Raw genomic sequence first — 20104 nt, 5'->3', positions numbered from 1 at the left:
TTATTAAAAATTGGGGGGGGGGGGGGAAGGGAGGTGACGTGTTAGATCAAGTAAGGGACCCTCATCCCACCCTCTATTTAAGAGATACATTGGCCAACACGATCTGACCCAAACTCGGCTCATTGAACATTTCAATATATAGGCACAAATGCACAATGATGAACCAAATAATGTCAATTTTGCTCTAAATACAATGACTAAAGATGACACGTTGCAATCAAACACATGGATTGTCACGTGATTATGCCAACTTCCAAATCTTTTGGGATGAAAATTTATGTTATGTCATCAATTGCACTTAGTTTATTTGGAAGCACAAGCACTTGACACAAGTTGTAATCCACTTCCAAACTTATTATTTACCTCATGATACCTAAAATTATCATGCTCTAAGTAAAAAAATCTAATTTGCAAAGTCTTACCAATTTTCCATTCATAACCGCTTTCATATTTCATTTATAATAGCTTTCATTTTGCATTTAGGAATTAGCTCAATATCAATAGAATATACGTTTGTTTACGGGTGAAATTAAGAATTTGATCTAACAATTTCGTTCAGTATAATATAGATCAATGTGCGAATTATGTAGCCTTTTTAGAGGCCATCTCAGCGACAATCATCAAGAAATCAATCCTTCCATTAACAATTTTTTTTATAAGTTTAACTATGTATACTATTGTCTTGAAAAAAGACGAACCTTATTTCTCGTAAATCTTTTTTTGAGAAAAAAAAAAAAGAAAAAAAAAAGTGAGAGTATATGCAGGTGTCTAAGGGCACTTCATGCGAGGGTCATTTGGGTACAATTGTAGTATTGTACAAATGTACAATACAGTACACCTTTTGTTTTCTACTTTAGATATACTTCGTATATATTTCTTGGTCTACTCCTCCTTTGACAATTGGAACAACGATAAACTGAGTGTTGAGAGTCAGCAGTCAGCAAAGATCAGCAGCATTCAACGGTTTCAACCCGCTCCTCTACTCCGTATTACAAATTCAGGTTTTCTAACTCACAAACTTGAAACTCCCCATTTCATTGATTTCAATTTTTAATCATATTCATTCAATTTTTTGATTTCTGGGTTTATATCTCCTTAATTTGTTTGAATATTTTTTCACTCTTAATTTTCTTCTTTAATACATTGGTTGTAATTACAGATAAACAGTATAAAATTGCTTCCTTTGAGGTTCTATATATTATTGGAAGATTGAATTGAGGTAAAGATTAAACCCTTTATTTTTGTGTAATTTTTTTTTGTATAGATATTGGACTTTGTTGATTCTATTCTTCATTTTCAGTGAAAAGTTTGATTTTTTTGTGCTTAATTTAATGTAAATGGATGTGGGTTTGTTGGGAAATTTGGTCAAAATCCGATTTGGGATTGGTTTGTGGAGAGATTATTTGATTAGAACTCCACCATAAAGTAGGAAACTGATGAAGTGGTTCGGATTTCGAATGTGAAGATTTAATCAGATAGTTCTGTATTGATTTCTGAAGTTTTGTTGCAATGAGGAAAAAAAATACTTAAATTCTGATGTATTTCAGTTTTTAGGTCTTTAGAATGTCATTTATTGTGCTCTTGGATGTTGGTAGCAATTGATGAATGGCATTCTAGTTAGGAAATTTGGTCATTAAGGAATTATAATCTTGTTGTCAGTGATGCTTTCTTGTAGTTGATGTATTTTCACTCCGTATAAAGTGTCATCAATAACGTGCAACACGAGTTAGGTATGTAAGATAAGTAATGTAAAAGAAATTAATGACATCCGAGTGACACTTTGTAATCCAAAACTATATGTAATTTTTCTTTTTCTTTATTTTTTTATGCGAAAGAGTGATGGATTGGTGTTTTTGGACTGTATCACTTGGATATGTTTGGTTGTATATGGAGCCTCCTAACTTTAAGCTTCTTGGTTCTGTTTTGGACAATTCTTATAAAAGTGATCTTCCTTATAAACAATTCATTGAATATTATTCACACGTGTGACATATACAAGGGCCCCAGTAATACATAGATACAAAGGTTTTGAAAAAGAGAAACAGTTTTTTCAATGAGTGATTAAAACGGAATATATTGGTGACTATGCATTCCATCTGGATGAATCATTTAGAACTTGGAAAAGTGACTGTTATTTCGTGTTAAATCACAGATGGATTATCCTTCTTTTTAATACACATATATACCTGCATTGATACTAGATTAGTGTATGACCCTAGCTATTTCAGATTTCAAATACAATGCAATGACAAATATTAAACCCTAGCTATATATCTGAATTGTTGGTGTTGTTTCTGTTAGTAATGTATTTTTAAGGAAATATCTCCATAAATGGATTTTTATTTTGATCTTTCAGTAGGAACTTAATCGTTTCTTCTCCAGACTTTAGTTTCCTCTATTAATGGGGATAAGGGTTGGCTGGGTTGGGGTGAGAGGATGAGGCACAAAGAAACAGATTCTTACAAGTAATGGGTGGCCAAGTGGTTAAAGTGACAGATTGTAAATCTATATGGGTTGCTATAACTATCCCAGAAGACACTCAAAACTGCTAAGAGAAATCAATTTCATCATGTAGGCTGTTCTGGGGACTGATTATATGATTCCTTGTAGCTCATTCACTTCTGTTTTGCTGGTCTTTTATGGATAAATAATGTTGATTGGGCCTTTCTCACTGTGAGTTGTGTGTATGGCAATAGATTGTGACCAGACAGAAATTATGCAGCATGTACCTTACCACCAATAATAATCTACTCTCTAGCATTTGGATGTTGCTTGCTTGAGAATTGGGGGAAGTCCAGTGTGATGTCTACTGATAATAGTACAACAAATTCAATCAGGTATTCATTTTAGACCTATCCAACCTGTTAGTATTTTTACATCCATGTTATACAGTAGCTTTTGCTCAGTATTTTTTCTCGTTTTTTTTTTTCCCACTTTCGTTTTATCACTTTCCTTTCTTTGCTCCATTTTTTTGCGGATGATTTCTTATGACAATTCATTTTAGCTTACCCCATTTCATTTTGGGACTAAGGCTTGTTGTTGTTGTGTTTTGGTCTTTGCTCCTCTTGTATAAATACTCTTTGTTTCCCAGGCATGACATTGGAAATTCTGCTTCAAGGGATTTGAAAGGAGATGGAAGTCTTAAAACTTCCGAGGAACATAAGGTTTGGTTGCTTGTAGCTTTACTTATGTATGTAATTCTTTCCATCTATTTTTGTCTAATCTTATAGAATCCACTTCTTAAAATCAATGAGCAGGAACTTTTTGGGCAATCCAGGACACAAGAACATGAGATCTTTTCTCTTAGGGAAAAAATTACTCAAGCCTATATTAAGGTAGTGCTAAGAATATGGTTACTCGATAATTTGTTGTTTTCTGGTGCTTCTCTTTTACATGGGAATGAGCTTGTATCTCCTTTAAATGACAGGAGATGCAGATGCTCAATGAGAAGTATGCTTTGGAGCGAAAGTTTTCAGATCTGCGTATGGTCCGTTATCTAGAAAACTCTTATTCCCTGTCATTTTCTTGTATTTGTGAAATTGCTTTGCTTTGAATGATGGTGATTGCTCATCCAATACCTGATATGATAGGCCATGGATGAGAAGCAAAAAGAATCGATAGCTGCAGCCTTAAATGAGTTGGCTGTCAGAAAAGCTGACCTTGATGAGAATGTAAGACTAACCAATGATTTAAAGGTAAAGAGAGTCTTTCCCTCCTAGTTTATCAACTTTACTTACCCAACTGATTCATCCACCACCCTCTAAAAGAAAGATATTCATGAAGTAACCCCATGGTATAATTAAGTGATAATACTTGTACCAGACAATTGTGAGGAATAAGATAGGCTAAATTAACTCTAGAAACAAGTGCTTTGTCCTCTTTGCCAATTTTTTTTTTAAAAAAAATTCCTCTTTTAGGATGCAGAAGAGCAGAGATATTATTTCATGACATCTTTGCTTGGATTATTGGCTGAATTTGGCACACGGCCGAGCGTCACAAATGCTTCTTCTATTTGCATGAATCTCAAGGTATGGATATTGGATAGTTGTAAAAAAGGGAAGTATTGTCTTTTTATCTATTGATGCTGGTGTAAGAGTTTTGCTTTATTATTTGTTTTATATGCTGTGGTGATAACTTGGTCTTAAAACCTTCAGTCCTACTAAGCCGGCAATGTTAGGTTGATTGGAGCTTAAAGTTACTGCAGATTTTAAACACGAGGAGATAGGAAACTTTGGAAGGAAATTTAAATGACAATGTTTTTGTATTGAATTGAAATATTATTTGTAGTTTTCTTTTCAGTTCAATGCTTCACTTACTCAAAACTAATGCCTTTTCAGCAGATCTCCCCCTACCTCTGGAAAGTTGCAAGGTTGTGAAAAAAATTGGTAGTTTCTTGTCATGTTATCAAAGGCCCTTCCTCCTAGAAAAAATAAATTCCTCCAGTTTTGGTAAAAGGCATATTTCTCTAACCGTCTATCCAACAGCCAACATCCGTTACGTCAAGATTCTTGTTTCTGATCATCTGAAATGAGCTCAGATTCTGTCTGATTACCTGATGAGAGATTAGTTGCTAATATCTGATTTTGTATTCACTTTGGTTTGTTTTAAATTTGTTTAAGTCTGAGGCTCTGATTGTGTTTTTGACCCTGTTCTTTTTTCTGTGTCTTTTGTTTGGGAAATGAAATTGCAGCACTTGTATGATCAACTGCACCAGAAACTACAGGTAAGCCTTTCATTGGGCATCACTGATGCTTCTTTTAATTCTGTATTCTCTGTTTAGCTTTCCTTGTTATGTAAAAAAATATAATATTTTTTGCAAGTTCCAAAATTATGTGCAAGATCTGATGTCTTGTTTAAATATAGTTATGCAGACATGGCTGCATTTTCATGTTTGTTTCAGTAGAGGTGCTTTTTATGGAGAAAAAAATAAATTCCAACATGGTTTGAGGATATAATATACTTAGTAATTGGCAAACAAAGCTGATATCATGTAGGTAGAGCAAAGGCACCATGAATGGGGTCAATGTATAAAAAAGCTCAAGGCGCGCTGAGGCAATAAGGGATATGCAGCGCCTTGGTGCGCCTAAGGCGCGCCTCATTGAAGTGAGGCGCACTATATAAATACTTGAAAAAAATTGGCAGAATTTTGCTTCAGGTGTGCCTCATGTGCGCCTTGGGTGCGCCTCGGGCGCCTGGTGCGCCTAATCAAAATCGCCTCGCCCAGGCCAAAAAAAGCGCTTACCCCCTATCGCCTTGCTGAATAAGAATAAGATATTGCCTTTTCCTCTTCTTTTCATATCATATTTGTTGAATAATTTTGAGAATTGGAGACAAATTTCAAGTAACTAATTGAATTACTTAGGTTATGGTGTTGTAATTTAATAAGCAAAGAATATTAAAGCAATTAACCTTGATTAAAGGTTGATAAAGAACAACTCAAAACTCTGGTTTGCTGCCCCTGTTCATCGCCCACGCCCGATCGTGGTGGTGCACGCCCGATCGGGCGCGAGGGTAGTCTAGAATTTGTAATCTTCGCCGCCCGATCGGGCAGTTGCCGCCCGATCGGGCGCGAGAAGACTTCTGGATTTGACGTCAATTTTCGCCCGATCGGGCGGGAGCGGGCCCGATCGGGCGCGTGTCAGAGAGGAAGTTGAAACTGACGGTTTCGTCAGTTTTGCTTGGAGAAATCAGTTATTTTCGTGGCTTTTGGAGGAGATTAGGCTTTAATATATATATGTTCTTGGAACATATGTTGATATTAACTTGAGAAAAATCAGAAACTAATTTTTCTTGAAACCTCTTTGCATCATTTTATCATCATCATAAATCCAAAGGCTTACTTACATTGTTTTGTAATCATCCTACTTGTGATTGCAATTGTTTCTTCGTTGTATCTCCTAAGTAAATTTCCGTGAAAACCCGGTTGTAGTTTAGGGTCGGAATTATACTTTTGGGAAAGTGATTCCGTTCACGCCTCGAAGTTTTCCGGTTTAATTGTTTGCTGTTTTGAGACCCTTGTTCATACACAAATTCCCCAACAATCCAAAAGTATAATCTACAAAGATGGCAAATGTTAAGGAATTGATGGCCAACATTCAAAAGTTGGACAAGTTCGAAGGTGTTGATTTCCGAAGGTGGCAAAGGAAGATGCATTTCTTCTTGACTACAGTTGGAGTGGCTTATGTTCTTGCTACTCCAAAACCTGAGGAAAAGGAGGAGGAAACAATGGATGAAGTGAGGAAACGCAACAAGTCTGATGAACTCTTTGATATCTATCAATTTATTGATTCTGCTAAGTCTCTATGGGATGATTTAGAGGCTAAATATATGGCTGAATATGCTTCTAGCAAAAAGTTTCTTGTTAGTAAATTTAATAATTATAAAATTATTGATAGTAGGCCTGTTATGGAGCAGTTTCATGAGATACAAAGAATTTTAGGAAGTCTTAGACAGCATAACATAGTTCTTGATGAGACTTTTGTAGTGTCATCTATAATAGACAAGTTACCTTTTTCTTGGAAAGACTTTAAAAGTGGTTTAAAGCATAGGAAGGATGATGTTAACCTTGAGAGTTTGGCTTCTCACATCCGGATTGAGGAAGAAATCCGTTTGCAAGAGGGAAATAAGGATGGAAATCCTAGTTCTACTACGGTAAATGTAGTGGAGGATGCCAAACAAAATGTGAGGAAAAGGGGTAATGACTCAAACAAAAATAAAGGCAAGAAGCCTAAGTTAAGCGGTGATGGTTCAAAGTCACGTGCTTGTTGGTTTTGTGGAAAACCTGGTCACTTCAAGAAAGATTGCACAATCTGGAAGAAAAAGATGAGCAAAAAGAAGGCTCAAGATGGGAATGGCAATGCTAGCCAATCCCAAGACAAACAAGGCTGATTGTTCGTGGTATATCGATTCGGGAGCATCGAGGCATGTGTGCAAGGATAGGTCATTGTTCAAGACCTTCTTGGAGGTTGATGATGGAGAAATTCTCTATATGGGCAATGATTCTACATCTAAGGTGCTTGGCAAAGGACAAGTGGAGCTAGTCTTTAGTTCGGGAAAATCTCTTATTTTAAGGGATGTGTTGTATTCTCCCGAACTTAGGAGGAATCTTGTATCCGGTGCGGTCTTGAATCGATTAGGTTTTAAGATGGTGTTTGAGTCAGATAAATTTATTTTGTCTAAAGGAGGTCAATTTGTAGGACTTGGTTATTTGTGTAATGGTATGTTTAAATTAAGTATTTCAAATACTTTGAATGATGTTGTGTATGTTGTTAATGATAATTCTTCTCTATGGCATTTGCGACTTGGTCATGTTAATTATAAAAAGTTATATTTTATGTCAAAGCATGATATGATACCTATGTTTGATCCAAGAATAGAGAAGTGTAGAACATGCATGTTAACCAAAATCACAAGGAAACCATTTCCTCAAGTTGTTGAGAAAAATAATTCATTGCTTGATTTAGTGCATAGTGATTTGTGTGATTTTCATAACACACCTTCTTTAGGGAATAAGAAATTTTTGGTAACTTTTATCGATGATTATTCAAGGTTTTGTTACATTTATTTGTTATTCACTAAGGATGAAGCCCTTGATAAATTTAAAATTTACAAAAATGAAGTAGAGTTGCAAACTAATGAAAAGATTAAAAAGTTAAGAACTGATAAAGGAGGTGAATACTATGATCCAAGTTATTTCCAATCTTTAGGTTTAGTACATGAAACTACCGCAGCATATACACCACAACAAAATGGTGTAGCGGAAAGGAAGAATAGGACACTAGAAGAAATGGTAAATTCTATGTTGTCATATTCAGGTTTAAGTGATGGTTTTTGGGGTGAAGCCGTTTTAACGGCTTGTTACGTGTTAAATCGTGTTCCCATGAAAGGGAAAGATGTAACCCCATATGAGCTTTGGTATAAAAGAAAACCAAACTTGAGTCATCTCAAAGTTTGGGGTTGTAGGGCAATTGTAAAAGTGCCAGAACCTAAACGTAAAAAGTTAGGTGAAAGAGGAGTTGAATGCATTTTTATAGGATATGCGGATCATAGAAAATCCCATAGGTTCTATGTAATAGAACAAAATGACTTTTGGTCGGTTCACACCACCATTGAGTCAAGGGATGCATTGTTTGATGAAAATCGTTTTTCTTCAATTCCTAGACCAAAGGACATAACTCCAAATACCGATGCTCAAAGTCTTGATCAAATTGACATTGATCAAGAGGTGGATGACCAAACTCATTTAGAGGAGGCATCTACACCATCATCACAACCTAGGAGAAGTAAGAGGGCAAGGAAAGAAAAATCTTTTGGCCCGGACTTTCATGTGTACTTAGTTGAAGGATCAAGGGAATCTGTTTCAACACAATTTCCATACATATTTAATGTAGAAGATGATCCTTTGACCTATGATGAGGCTATGAGGTCTCGTGATGCTCCATTTTGGAAGGAAGCTATTAATGATGAGATGGAATCCATCATGGGAAACAATACTTGGGTTTTAGCTACTTTACCACCAAAATGTAAACCAATTGGGTGCAAATGGATCTTCAAAAAGAAATTGAGGATTGATGGAACGGTTGAAAAGTTCAAAGCCCGGTTAGTGGCACAAGGTTTTACACAAAAACCTGGTATCGATTATTTCGATACATATGCACCTGTTGCTAGAATCTCAACTATAAGTATGTTGATAGCACTTGCGGCTACCCACAATCTTGTGATCCATCAAATGGATGTCAAGACAGCGTTCTTGAATGGAGATCTAGAAGAAGAAGTTTACATGCGACAACCGGAAGGGTTTGTTGTGGAAGGTCAGGAAGGAAAGGTTTGCAAGTTGATTAAATCTTTATATGGGCTAAAGCAAGCACCTAAGCAATGGCATCAAAAATTTGATGAGGTTGTGTTGTCTAATGGTTTTAAGTTGAACAATTCAGACAAGTGTATTTATAGCAAATTTGATGACAACGGTCAAGGTGTCATAATTTGTCTATATGTAGATGACATGTTGATCTTCGGAACTGATTTGTCACAAGTTGAAAAGACAAAGTCATTCCTTAGTTCAAAGTTTTCCATGAAGGACATGGGGGAAGCGGATGTCATCTTGGGCATAAGAATAAAGAGGGAAAAAGGAAAGTTGATCTTGTCACAATCTCATTACATTGAGAAAGTGCTCAAGAAATTCAATGTGAGTGAAGACACTACTTCTCTTTATTCAACACCTATGGATCCTAGCATAAAGTTGATACCTAATGAAGGTTATGCGGTTTCACAACTTGAATATGCTAAAGTAATAGGTTGTTTGATGTATGCCATGACAAGTACTAGACCTGATATTGCTTATGCAGTTGGTCAACTGAGCACGTACACTAGCAAGCCTAGTATGCAACATTGGCAAGCGGTTCGACGCTTGTTGAAGTACTTGAAGAAAACCAAGGAATTTGGTTTGTCCTATAGTGGATATCCTTCTTGTAGAAGGGTATTCGGATGCAAGTTGGATCTCTAACAAAGATCATTCCTCCACAAGTGGATGGGTTTTCCGGTATGGGGGAGGTGCCATTTCATGGGCTTCAAAGGAACAAACTTGCATTGCGGACTCCACAATGACATCGGAGTTCATTGCTTTGCATTCGGCCGGTAAAGAAGCCGAATGGTCGAAGGATCTCATGTTTGAGATTCCTTTGTTGCCAAAACCGATATCACCAATAGTGATACATTGTGATAATAATGCTACCTTGGCAAGGGCTTATAGCCAAGTTTATAATGGTAGGTCAAGACACATTGGAGTACGGCACAGTTACATCCAAGGACTTATCAAGGATAGTGTGATCACTATTGATTATGTTCGAACGGATTTAAATCTCGCCGACTGTTTTACAAAGGCATTGGCTAGAGATGTTAACAGTAGGATGGCAATCGGTTTAGGATTGGAACCCTAAATAATCACAATTAGGAGAATCTCAACTTAACGCCCAATAAGACGTTGGGTCTTAAGTTCAATGAGATTAATTCTCTTAATTGTTGATTGGGAACTTGTTTATTCATCCAAGGTAAAGTTCCGGTTTTTTCTGTGATGGAAAGAGGTTGTTTTAAACTTAATAGAATTCCTGATAAAAGTGCTTTGTCACAGGAGCATGTTGGAACTCTACCTATATAAGTACGAGGTTTTGCCGCTTCAAGAAGCTATTTAGGGTGTAGCTTTGAAGTACTTATGAATAGATATGGACACATGGCTTATAGTGTCAAGTTAATATGTATTTAAGTAATTAATCTTGTGTGTGTAATATCTTCGAGTTTCCAAATGTGTTGCTTTTGGTTCAAACGTTTTACGATACCAAATCGATACGGATTCTTGAATTGTATATTCCACTAAGTGGGAGTTCAAGTCTATGTACACTTTCATTTATGCATAAGATTGTTTTGTGATGATGATGTTTTGCAATGTGTCTAGTTTAATTCTCAAAATGGGGGAGGATTGTTGAATAATTTTGAGAATTGGAGACAAATTTCAAGTAACTAATTGAATTACTTAGGTTATGGTGTTGTAATTTAATTAGCAAAGAATATTAAAGCAATTAACCTTGATTAAAGGTTGATAAAGAACAACTCAAAACTCTGGTTTGCTGCCCCTGTTCATCGCCCGGTCAGACTCCCGATCGTGGTGGTGCACGCCCGATCGGGCGCGAGGGTAGTCTAGAATTTGTAATCTTCGCCGCCCGATCGGGCGCGAGAATGGACTTCTGGAATTTGGGGCAGCCGCCCGATCGGGCCACCACCGCCCGATCGGGCGCGAGAAGACGCCTGGATTTGACGTCAATTTCCGCCCGATCGGGCGGGAGCGGGCCCGATCGGGCGCGTTTCAGAGAGGAAGTTGAAACTGACGGTTTCGTCAGTTTTGCTTGGAGAAATCAGTTATTTTCGTGGCTTTTGGAGGAGATTAGGCTTTAATATATATATGTTCTTGGAACATATGTTGATATTAACTTGAGAAAAATCAGAAACTAATTTTTCTTGAAACCTCTTTGCATCATTTTATCATCATCATAAATCCAAAGGCTTACTTACATTGTTTTGTAATCATCCTACTTGTGATTGCAATTGTTTCTTCGTTGTATCTCCTAAGTAAATTTCCGTGAAAACCCGGTTGTAGTTTAGGGTCGGAATTATACTTTTGGGAAAGTGATTCCGTTCACGCCTCGAAGTTTTCCGGTTTAATTGTTTGCTGTTTTGAGACCCTTGTTCATACACAAATTCCCCAACAATATTAACCCCCAGCCATGATTTTTTTCCCGACTTAATTCTTCATACTCCAAGAGCATGCCCAATTAAAAATATTTTATTATTTCTCCTGCTAATGTTTATTACTGTTTGGCAAATTATCAGGGGAAATTTTCAGAATTCAGTTTCCATCAATTATGTTCACAATATTAGCTTTTAGACTATTTATAACAGGGACTAAAGTTTAAAACAAATTTCTCTTATTGTTGTAGGAAAAAACAAGGGAATTGAGGAATCTCACTCAGGATCCATATTATGAGATCGGTTCTCAACCTAGCAATTTACATGTTGGGTCTCCTTACCAACAAATGGTAATGTTCTAACTCACAGGTGTGTGCTGCATTGTATGGTGATTTTCTGACTAACTTATAAAGGATGGACTGTTGTAACTAGGCCTTCTCCTTTTGGTATTAAGTAGACCTCTTTATGGGAGCATTCGGGTTTGCCTCAATTTTCTATCTAGATATTAGTAACAATTGCTTTTGTAGTATGCGGTCCCTATTGGAGCCTATTATGTAGCCTCTGTGACTCTTGATCCCGTGAAATAGTGGTTCATGGCCTGGAGGCTGATGCCAATGATTTGGTTGGCAATTGGCATATGTCTCTAGTAATCTACCTTGCCTAGGGAGGACTTGTGAACATTTTCCTAGGTGAGGGAGTTTGCAATATCCTGCTCATACCATTTAGGTTTAAGTTATGACTAGCTAACAAAAATATTAGAATTGTTACCAAAGTGATAAAGGCTTTCCTTTTGGGGCTTGTGGGCTCATTTAGTATTTTTCTCACCACAGTGTTGCTGAGATATGCATCTTGATTGTTTCAAATGTAATTTTCCAATTCAATTTTAATATTTCCTTATTTGTTCACGTAGAAAGAAGAATCATCTCTATCAAGTCGAGCTGAAGAATATTTACCAGCAACCAATAGGGCGTGGCCTGATGAGCAGACTGGGCACTCGCTAATCTATGGTGAGATGCATTTCCATTCTTTAATAGATACATAATTAGAAAGCCCTTACCAAAATAATTTTGCTCTTTGCTTCTTCCTTAACAAGTGAGTTTTATTTTTTGTGCTTAATGTGTAAAATAGCAACTTGGTTATAGCAACTTAGTTGCTACTCATTGTGATTATAAAACCGTGTGTTGGTGCTGAAGTATACCTTTTCTGTTAAAATTAAATCAATCAATAAATGTGGACGGGCCGTTAACCCCAATTCCTTGTTATAGCATTTTGATAAAATAATAATGGTGATGACTGCATACCAGCCAAAATGGATATTGCCAAGGGTGGTGTCTTTGGAGGTCTGGGTATATATGCAGTGTGACCTTTGACTTCTTTGATTGACCTATTTTCTGATTGTTCAACTTATAGTCTTTGCAGAATAACCAATAATGGTACTTCGTATGTGTTGAATCTGTTTTCACTATTGGCTCTTATAGGTATGGTGAAAGAGGATGTATCATGTGTTTCAATATATAATGTTTAGAAACTAAAGTAGGCTTCAAGGTTTTTTACAAGTCACTGGCTGGCAATCTCTAGTCACTGTATTTGTCTTTCTTGGTTGAAGTAATTTTTTCTTTATTAATCTCTTCTCTTTTCCCCATTCTGATTCCCCCCCCCCCAAAAAAAAAAAAAAAAAAAAAATCCTTCCATTGTTGGAAAAGTGTGATATCTCTGACTGATCCATTTTATTTTTAGAATCCATTATCCTTTCTGCTTCTTAATATCATGTTTTATCAAAAAAATCTTTTTATAAAAAACGATATGGTGTTGGAATAATGGGTCACACACTTGCTCACTTGTGTGCTATAAATTGATGAAAGATGTTCGTGTTAATTTTCCTAACTTCATGGATTTACGCAATGAGTCTGACTATTTGTAAATTTTCACACTAATTTTCTTTAGATGAGGGTCCTGGAATAGAAGGTTTCCAAATAATTGGTGAAGCTAAATTGGGAGCCAAGCTTCTTGGGTGTGGCTATCCTGTACGAGGCACTTCACTTTGCATGTTTCAGGTAAAATAGAACAAGTTCTTCCTATTGCCATGTTGGATATTATTACTTCTTTCAGTATTGATCAATTTTTTATCTTTTCTCTCGTTCGAATAACAGTGGGTTCGTCATCTCCAAGATGGAACTAGACACTACATTGAAGGTAAATGGTGTACATCCATACTTCTATGCTATTTGCCTCAAGCTGGACTCATGATTATATAATCCTGTGCAGGTAGATTACATCAATATGTTTTGTCATGTGACAGTTTATGCTGCAGTTTGATCAACCTATGTCCATTATTCAGGTGCTACCAATCCAGAGTATGTAGTTACAGCTGATGATGTTGACAAGTGTATTGCTGTTGAGTGCATCCCAATGGATGAGAATGGTCGTCAGGTACGCTCTTGAGTTATCAATTTGATGAGTTTTCTACTGCATATAACTCTCAGTTGAAGTAAAAATGTTCTTGAAAGTTGAAGCAAAACAAGCCTGAGCCGAGTAGGGCTGTAGGTATGATCAGGATGTAAGACAGAATTCATGTGGGTTGCCTCCATACGTTATTCTGATTGTCATTGTATGTGTCTGATTAAATGAGAATTAATCATTTGCAAAACTATAAGATTTTTCATCTATAGAGGTTTATATCCGCAGTAGTTGCTCTGAGTTGATGGCATGTAGCTTTCAACTGAAGAAAAGATAAGTGATGCGATGCAAATACTATGGACTATGGTTGTCTTCCATATGAAAAATTACTCTTATATATTATGCGCATTTAAGAAGTTAATTTGCATGGCCAATATCCCATTGTATGTGTCATTGATCTTACCTTTCCACCTGATACATTAGAACATCTGTCCCAGATGATGTTTTGGACCTTAATATTATTTCAATTTGATGTCTTACACTTGATTGAGAGCACTTTGCTACTCACACTGATCCAGAGTTTTAAGTAGCTCTTAGAAATTTTTACACATCATGAAATTGGTTGAATTTGTTAAAAGCTTTATTTGTCTTATGAAGTGGCATATAATATGAAGTATTGAAATTTTAAATGATTAATTTGATAAATGACCGGTAGTGCAAGACTATATTTTTTACATTATGTCATTGATATTATAGATGACCTGCATTTGGGTCAAAATAGATTGCCAACGCGACTTATAATTTAGACCAGAGGGATGATATTATTCTACATTGTTTTTCATTGGTATATATCAACTTTCCTTTATTGGGTAAAACCGTAAAACATGAAACCAATATGGTGAAGCCAACTTAGTTAAAGTCTTGGGGGTGGTTGTTACCCAAGAATCCCATCAACATCAGTGCTCATTCAGGGCTCCCTAAGCCCCTATGTGCCAAAATAAATAAAAGATACCAATGTAATACTTTTTTTGTAATCACATGTTTGACAAATCGGAAATGTAGCTAATTTCTTTTGTTACAATAATCAGGGTGAATTAGTAAGACGCTTTGCCAAAGACCAGAATAAGATAACATGTGGTATGTCTATTTTCACTAAATCCCTTTGTTTATCTAGTTCCTAATAAGCATTGTTGGTCAGTTCTTGAATATTTTTTTTCTTTCACTAGACCCAGATATGCAGGCAGAGATTGACTCGTATATTAATAAAGGCCAAGCTGATTTCGGTGTATTAGTTCTGGTAAGTTTACTAGTGACAGTATTTATTTTCTTTGCATGCTTCTGATCAAAGTTGACATCATTCAAACAATCATTGGTGAACAGTTAACTACCCTAACTTCGAAATAAGTAAGTGAAAGGAAAATTCATACCAGAAAATGACTATCTTTCACCTTAATTCTCTTTTCACGACCCAAGAACATTGCCTCTTGTTTTAAGATCTTTGCATAATCCATTTTATGAGATATTGACTTTAGACTAGATTGCCAGCCACCTTAAAGCTTTAAACAAGGGGAAAGAGAATGAAATGTTAGATATCTTGGTCCCTAGGGATAGCTGACCTGATTTGAGGGTTGATTTCTCAGGCTTTATAATTGCTGATAAAATTATATAACTGTTCCTTGTTTGGATTGAAACTATACATAAGTATTGGAAGGGAAGGAAAATACTCATATGAAAGTCCCTGTAAAATTCTTGTTTCACTTTTTCCGTTGCATTGGTGAAATTTGGAAGACACGAGTGATTTGAATTCCATTTTTCTTTTTCTTCTTATTTTAAATAAAGGCTTCTGTGCAGAACATTCATATATTTGTAGAGATTGATTATTTTTGCTGGAAAACCAAATAACTACGATAGAGAAAATTTTGAAAAATCAGGGTTGGTTAAGTTTTATTGGACATGAGGTAATTTGTTCAAGTGACCATTTAGGTAAGGGGTGGCTTCTATTTGGGTTGCTTTTAAATAGGATCTGAGGTGATTTAGCCATTTTAATATATTAATATACCCAATGTATACAATAAAGGAAACGAAATTACTTTAAATACATTGTCTATGCCTTCTAAATCATATCATACCAATTCATTTTGTATTATACAGAGTAACATTTATAAGGCTTATAGACTGTGAAGTGATACATATTTTTGTATTGCTTGTCAAGCAGTTGGATTCATTTAATCACTGGGAACCAGCAACTTTTATTTTACGGCGCTCAGGTTTTCAAGTGAAGATCAATAAAACAGGAGCTCTTCAAATTGCTGATGAATTCTCAGATAACTTATCGGTATGTTGGATGAGTGCCTTTTTCATAGACCTCCTCCTAAGAAAAGAGAACTCCTGTTGTTTACAAGGCTAGATAGGCAGATGAGCTTGCGGTTCACGTCAAACTAAAAGCTGTGTATCTGCAATCCAGTCATTGTATATGACTTGTTACCAATTTTTGCATTTACCTGTGTGGCTGTGTCCAACTTGTGAATTATAGCTGCAACATTTTAATTTTCTTGCCCCTTGCTGTTCTCTCTTGAGACCAGCACAAATTTAGGACAGAACATATCTGTAGTCTGGGGGCTCTAGCACTCTGGAGATTTTTCATTCTTTATTTATTTAGGTAGGGATTTAGATTGCGTTTATACAATAAATGATTTACGAAAGAAACTATCTCAGCTGTACCTTCCTTTGAGTCTAACAGTCTAACTCTCTAACAACACTGATTCTTCCCTAAGCTACTCACTCAAGAGCAGCCTCCCCAACTTCCTGCTCTTGAGAATGTTTATGCTGTACCTTTGAGTCATTTCTTGCGTGAGGTATGAACACAAATCATTACCAAAAGTCTTGCATGCCATGCCAAAAGTGATTTTAACTGGCCAGAATATCAATGTTCATTATTGGGTTTTATGACTTGTTTTACCTTAGCCTTTCAGTGCTCAGTTATGTTTTCCTTTAGTAATCCATAGCCCTTTCAAACATTGAGGTGAACGTCACCATGTTTGTTTCCTAAATTCCAGGCATTACTTTTCTGAACTGTACCTCTCAAAGTCTCAAGTTAAACAAGCTCCACCTTGGTAAAGATCTCTTTGGCCCATTTAGCTGTATTACGAGTTTATTGGGTTGTCTTTCAGTATTCACATTAAAGTAGCATTTGTCCAAAGTTTCATGTTGCTTACATCTTGAACAATTAGTATCCATTAGACCAGTACCATAGCCAACTCCCATTACATCATGAGCAACCCTCCAAAAGAAATTACAGTACCATAGGATGACTTATCAGTTCATATTTTCTTCCAGAAATCTTCATGCTCCTTCAAGGACCTTTCCAAATTCACATCTTTTGCAGCGTTATAGCCTCCTGGGTTCATGAGCTAATTGGAGCTGAAATTCCTACCTAGACTTGTGATGTTACTGTATGCTAAAAAAATTTAACTTACCAGTACCTATATATTCTGACTACCTTGCTGCTATAAGTTATGGTTTTTATGGTTTTGTCTTTGTTCTTATATGTAACTCTATGTATAACTTCACTGTTGTTGCTCCTGCAGATCAAGATTCCTGGTGGATTGTCAACACAGTTTGTTTTAACATGTTCGGATGTAACTTCACACCCTTTAAGCACATACAATGATATTAGGTAATATAAAATTCTTGAAGTTTGATTTTCTTAATTGATGTCAGAATATCTGAGTTACCTATCTTATTTGCAATTTGCATGCCGTTAATTTGGTTTTAATGTTTGTTCCTCATAATAAGATTGTCTTTAAAGCCATAGTGGACCAAAATGGCAAATTGAGACGTGTCAACTGGGTGTGAATCTTATCATACTAGCTATCTCTGTTAATCTTAATTGGATGAGTGTTATTTCTACCTATTTCTCAAAGTAATGACAAGTTAGGAAATCCAATTATAAATCATTACTAATGATAACGTGCTCTAAATTCCTATAATAGTATGCTAGTCACGAGGCTCTTGATTCCAGGGAGAGGGAGTAATTGCTTTTATAAAAATCATGAACTTGTGATTATAGAGTTCACAACTGAGGTGCAGAATGTCCTCTGCTTCTCTCTATCCTTCCTAAAAATTTTACAGTCTGAAACATCTCGTTAAGCAGTATGCGTTTTACTGCGAAACAGAAGTTACTTGTATAAGAATGTGTGATTTCCTAAAAAATTTACATAGTCTGATTTCATTTATAAATTTCTGATTTCCTACAGAATGCGTGACACTCTTGTGTTGACTATAAGAATGTTCCAGAACAAGGTAATCTTTTTTTTCTTTCATTTACGAGGATGATGTAGAATTGATGTGTCAATTTGCTGCACTGCTAATTCGGTGTTTTGTTTATGTTTGCTGCTTTGTTATCTTCACATAGCTTTGATGTACCTAAAATTATTATTGAAACTTGAGGAAATTCAGGAGAAATTTATTCTCTAAATCACTAGCAAGCTTTCCCCTTCATAATTCTGTAAAGCCTAAATTAATATTATTTTTTTTCTTTTCTTTTCAGTATACTCCAGTAAACACAAATTAGTAGTGTCGTTTATGAGGTTAGTTTATGAGAATGTTAGTTTATGAGGTTGGTTTCCCAACATAGTAATTTCAGTGCTGACTACTTAGGTTCCGCCAGTACAGATTAGTCGCTTTATTAGAGCCTTGGAGAATCCTAATCCAAAATGAAGTGTCAAGTGACTATAACGAACCTGTACCCATGTCGAAATGTTGAGTTTTCGACATACGTACTTGACTATGCTGTCCTAAATACCCTATAGGAAAAGCTATATTGGAAATGTGCTAGTGAACTTCTATCCTGACTCCTGTCATCCTGTGTGATTGTTCTGTATAAAGAATAGAACAGAATATAGACAGAAAGTAGCTTTTCCTTTTCTTATCTGTTGCTGGAAATAACTCACTGAATCACTTTTCAAACCATGATTACTACTTCTCTATCACTTTAATGTTATAAATTAATTAGTATAACTAACAAAATTAAATATTAGGATAGAAAGATTATGTGAATAATGACAGATCACTAGGATTTGCTGGCTTGCTTGCTTTTCTTAAAAATAAACTTCCAAATGTACTAGCTTGCAGCTTTTAGATTTCTGTACCAGTAATTTTTAATTTTGAAGTAGTATTTATTTAATTTAATTTCAACATAGTTTTCGCTGTATATAATTATATATTTTCTAAAATTATTTACATTATTGTAGGCTCGCGATGATCGAAGAAAAGGGAAAGGACCATTATAATAAGTCACAAATTTGAAAATATACAAATCAAGAGCCAATTACAGCAGTTTGTGCATCAAAAATTGGTATTTCATGTGAATGCTTGTATTTTTATGTAACTCTAGTCAAAATTTTGCATTTATTATTTACTATTTTGTCCAATTATTTTAGAGAAAAAAAAAAGGAATAATCATATTGAATTTACATTTGTAGATTAATGTTCTGTATCATTAAAACCACATTTATACTATCCCGTACATATTTGAGAGGAAAAAAAAAAAAAAAAGAAAGCGATGTTTAATTTTGATATCTTATGTCGTCATTTTTCCTATGGGGTTAAATTTAAATTTTTATTATTCTTTCAATCTTTCCTATGATTTTCATTATAATATATTAACTAGTTTTTGGCGCGGGCGATGCCCCGGTTCATTGTTTTTAATACAATTTTATCATCATAAGATGTCATTGGAGCGGTGGTTAGTTAAAGTTAAATTTTATGAATATGAGGTTATGGGTTCAAATATTAATGCTAATAAATGTTAAATTTTTATGAGAAAACATTGATGTATAATTATTAATAATAAGTGACATGACAACACGTGGCGAGATTGGCGACACGTGGCAAGATTACAATCCTTGCCATTGAGTTTTAATATATATATACTCCCTCCGTTACATTTTACTCGCAACAAAAGGGTATTATTTGTTATACATAAAATATTCCTTTGTTGCGAGTAATATGTAATGGAGGGAGTATATTGATTAATTGATATGTTTATGTAATTTCTTACATGATAACGCATTTTTGTATTCTACTTATGTTAAATGTCATGTGCAAACATTTAACGAAGTAGTAATCAATATAAATTCATCTATTATCAAACAAACAAGATTCTTGAAACCAAAATTTCACACCCAAGTCCAAAATTCCTGCCCAATGCTCAGTTGCTCACCAACCAAATTCCATATTCAGTCACGAATTAACCTTATATGCTCCATTTTATTATTTTCACCCAATTTTGTATTGCACGTGCATTTCTCTTTCTGTGTCCTGTGCACTGAAAATATGTCGGATTTCAGCAGCAAAAACAATTCATGTCGGTGTACGAATTATATCTTCTTCGTAAAGAATGTACACAAATTTCAGTAACACCAAAACTTGATCGATATTAGTGGGAATTTAACCCTACATATTACAAGTG

At 35.4% G+C, this 20104-nt stretch overlaps 1 protein-coding gene across 2 annotated transcripts; it reads left to right on the top strand.

The window, feature by feature from the left end:
• The first annotated feature begins 883 nt into the window (after positions 1 to 883).
• LOC145638366 (uncharacterized) lies at positions 884 to 19211 on the top strand. 2 transcript variants are annotated; one of them, XM_081689332.1, is made up of 20 exons: positions 884 to 1001; positions 1160 to 1219; positions 2697 to 2837; positions 3092 to 3164; positions 3258 to 3335; positions 3428 to 3487; positions 3591 to 3695; positions 3918 to 4028; positions 4691 to 4723; positions 11487 to 11585; positions 12146 to 12242; positions 13180 to 13289; positions 13386 to 13428; positions 13574 to 13665; positions 14721 to 14769; positions 14859 to 14929; positions 15848 to 15967; positions 17220 to 17308; positions 17889 to 17934; positions 18885 to 19211. In XM_081689332.1, the coding sequence occupies exons 3-20, from the start codon at positions 2803 to 2805 to the stop codon at positions 18921 to 18923; spliced, it is 1350 nt and encodes a 449-aa protein (XP_081545458.1). In that variant the 5' UTR covers positions 884 to 1001; positions 1160 to 1219; positions 2697 to 2802; the 3' UTR covers positions 18924 to 19211. The 2 variants fall into 2 exon arrangements, with proteins under 2 accessions (XP_081545458.1, XP_081545459.1); XM_081689333.1 differs by lacking the exon at positions 3918 to 4028.
• Positions 19212 to 20104: the final 893 nt, after the last annotated feature.

This window comes from Chenopodium album, chromosome 7 (assembly GCF_948465745.1).
Source record: "Chenopodium album chromosome 7, dcCheAlbu1.1, whole genome shotgun sequence".
Taxonomy (NCBI): Eukaryota; Viridiplantae; Streptophyta; class Magnoliopsida; order Caryophyllales; family Amaranthaceae; genus Chenopodium; species Chenopodium album.
This window is presented reverse-complemented; position numbering and strand designations above follow the sequence as displayed.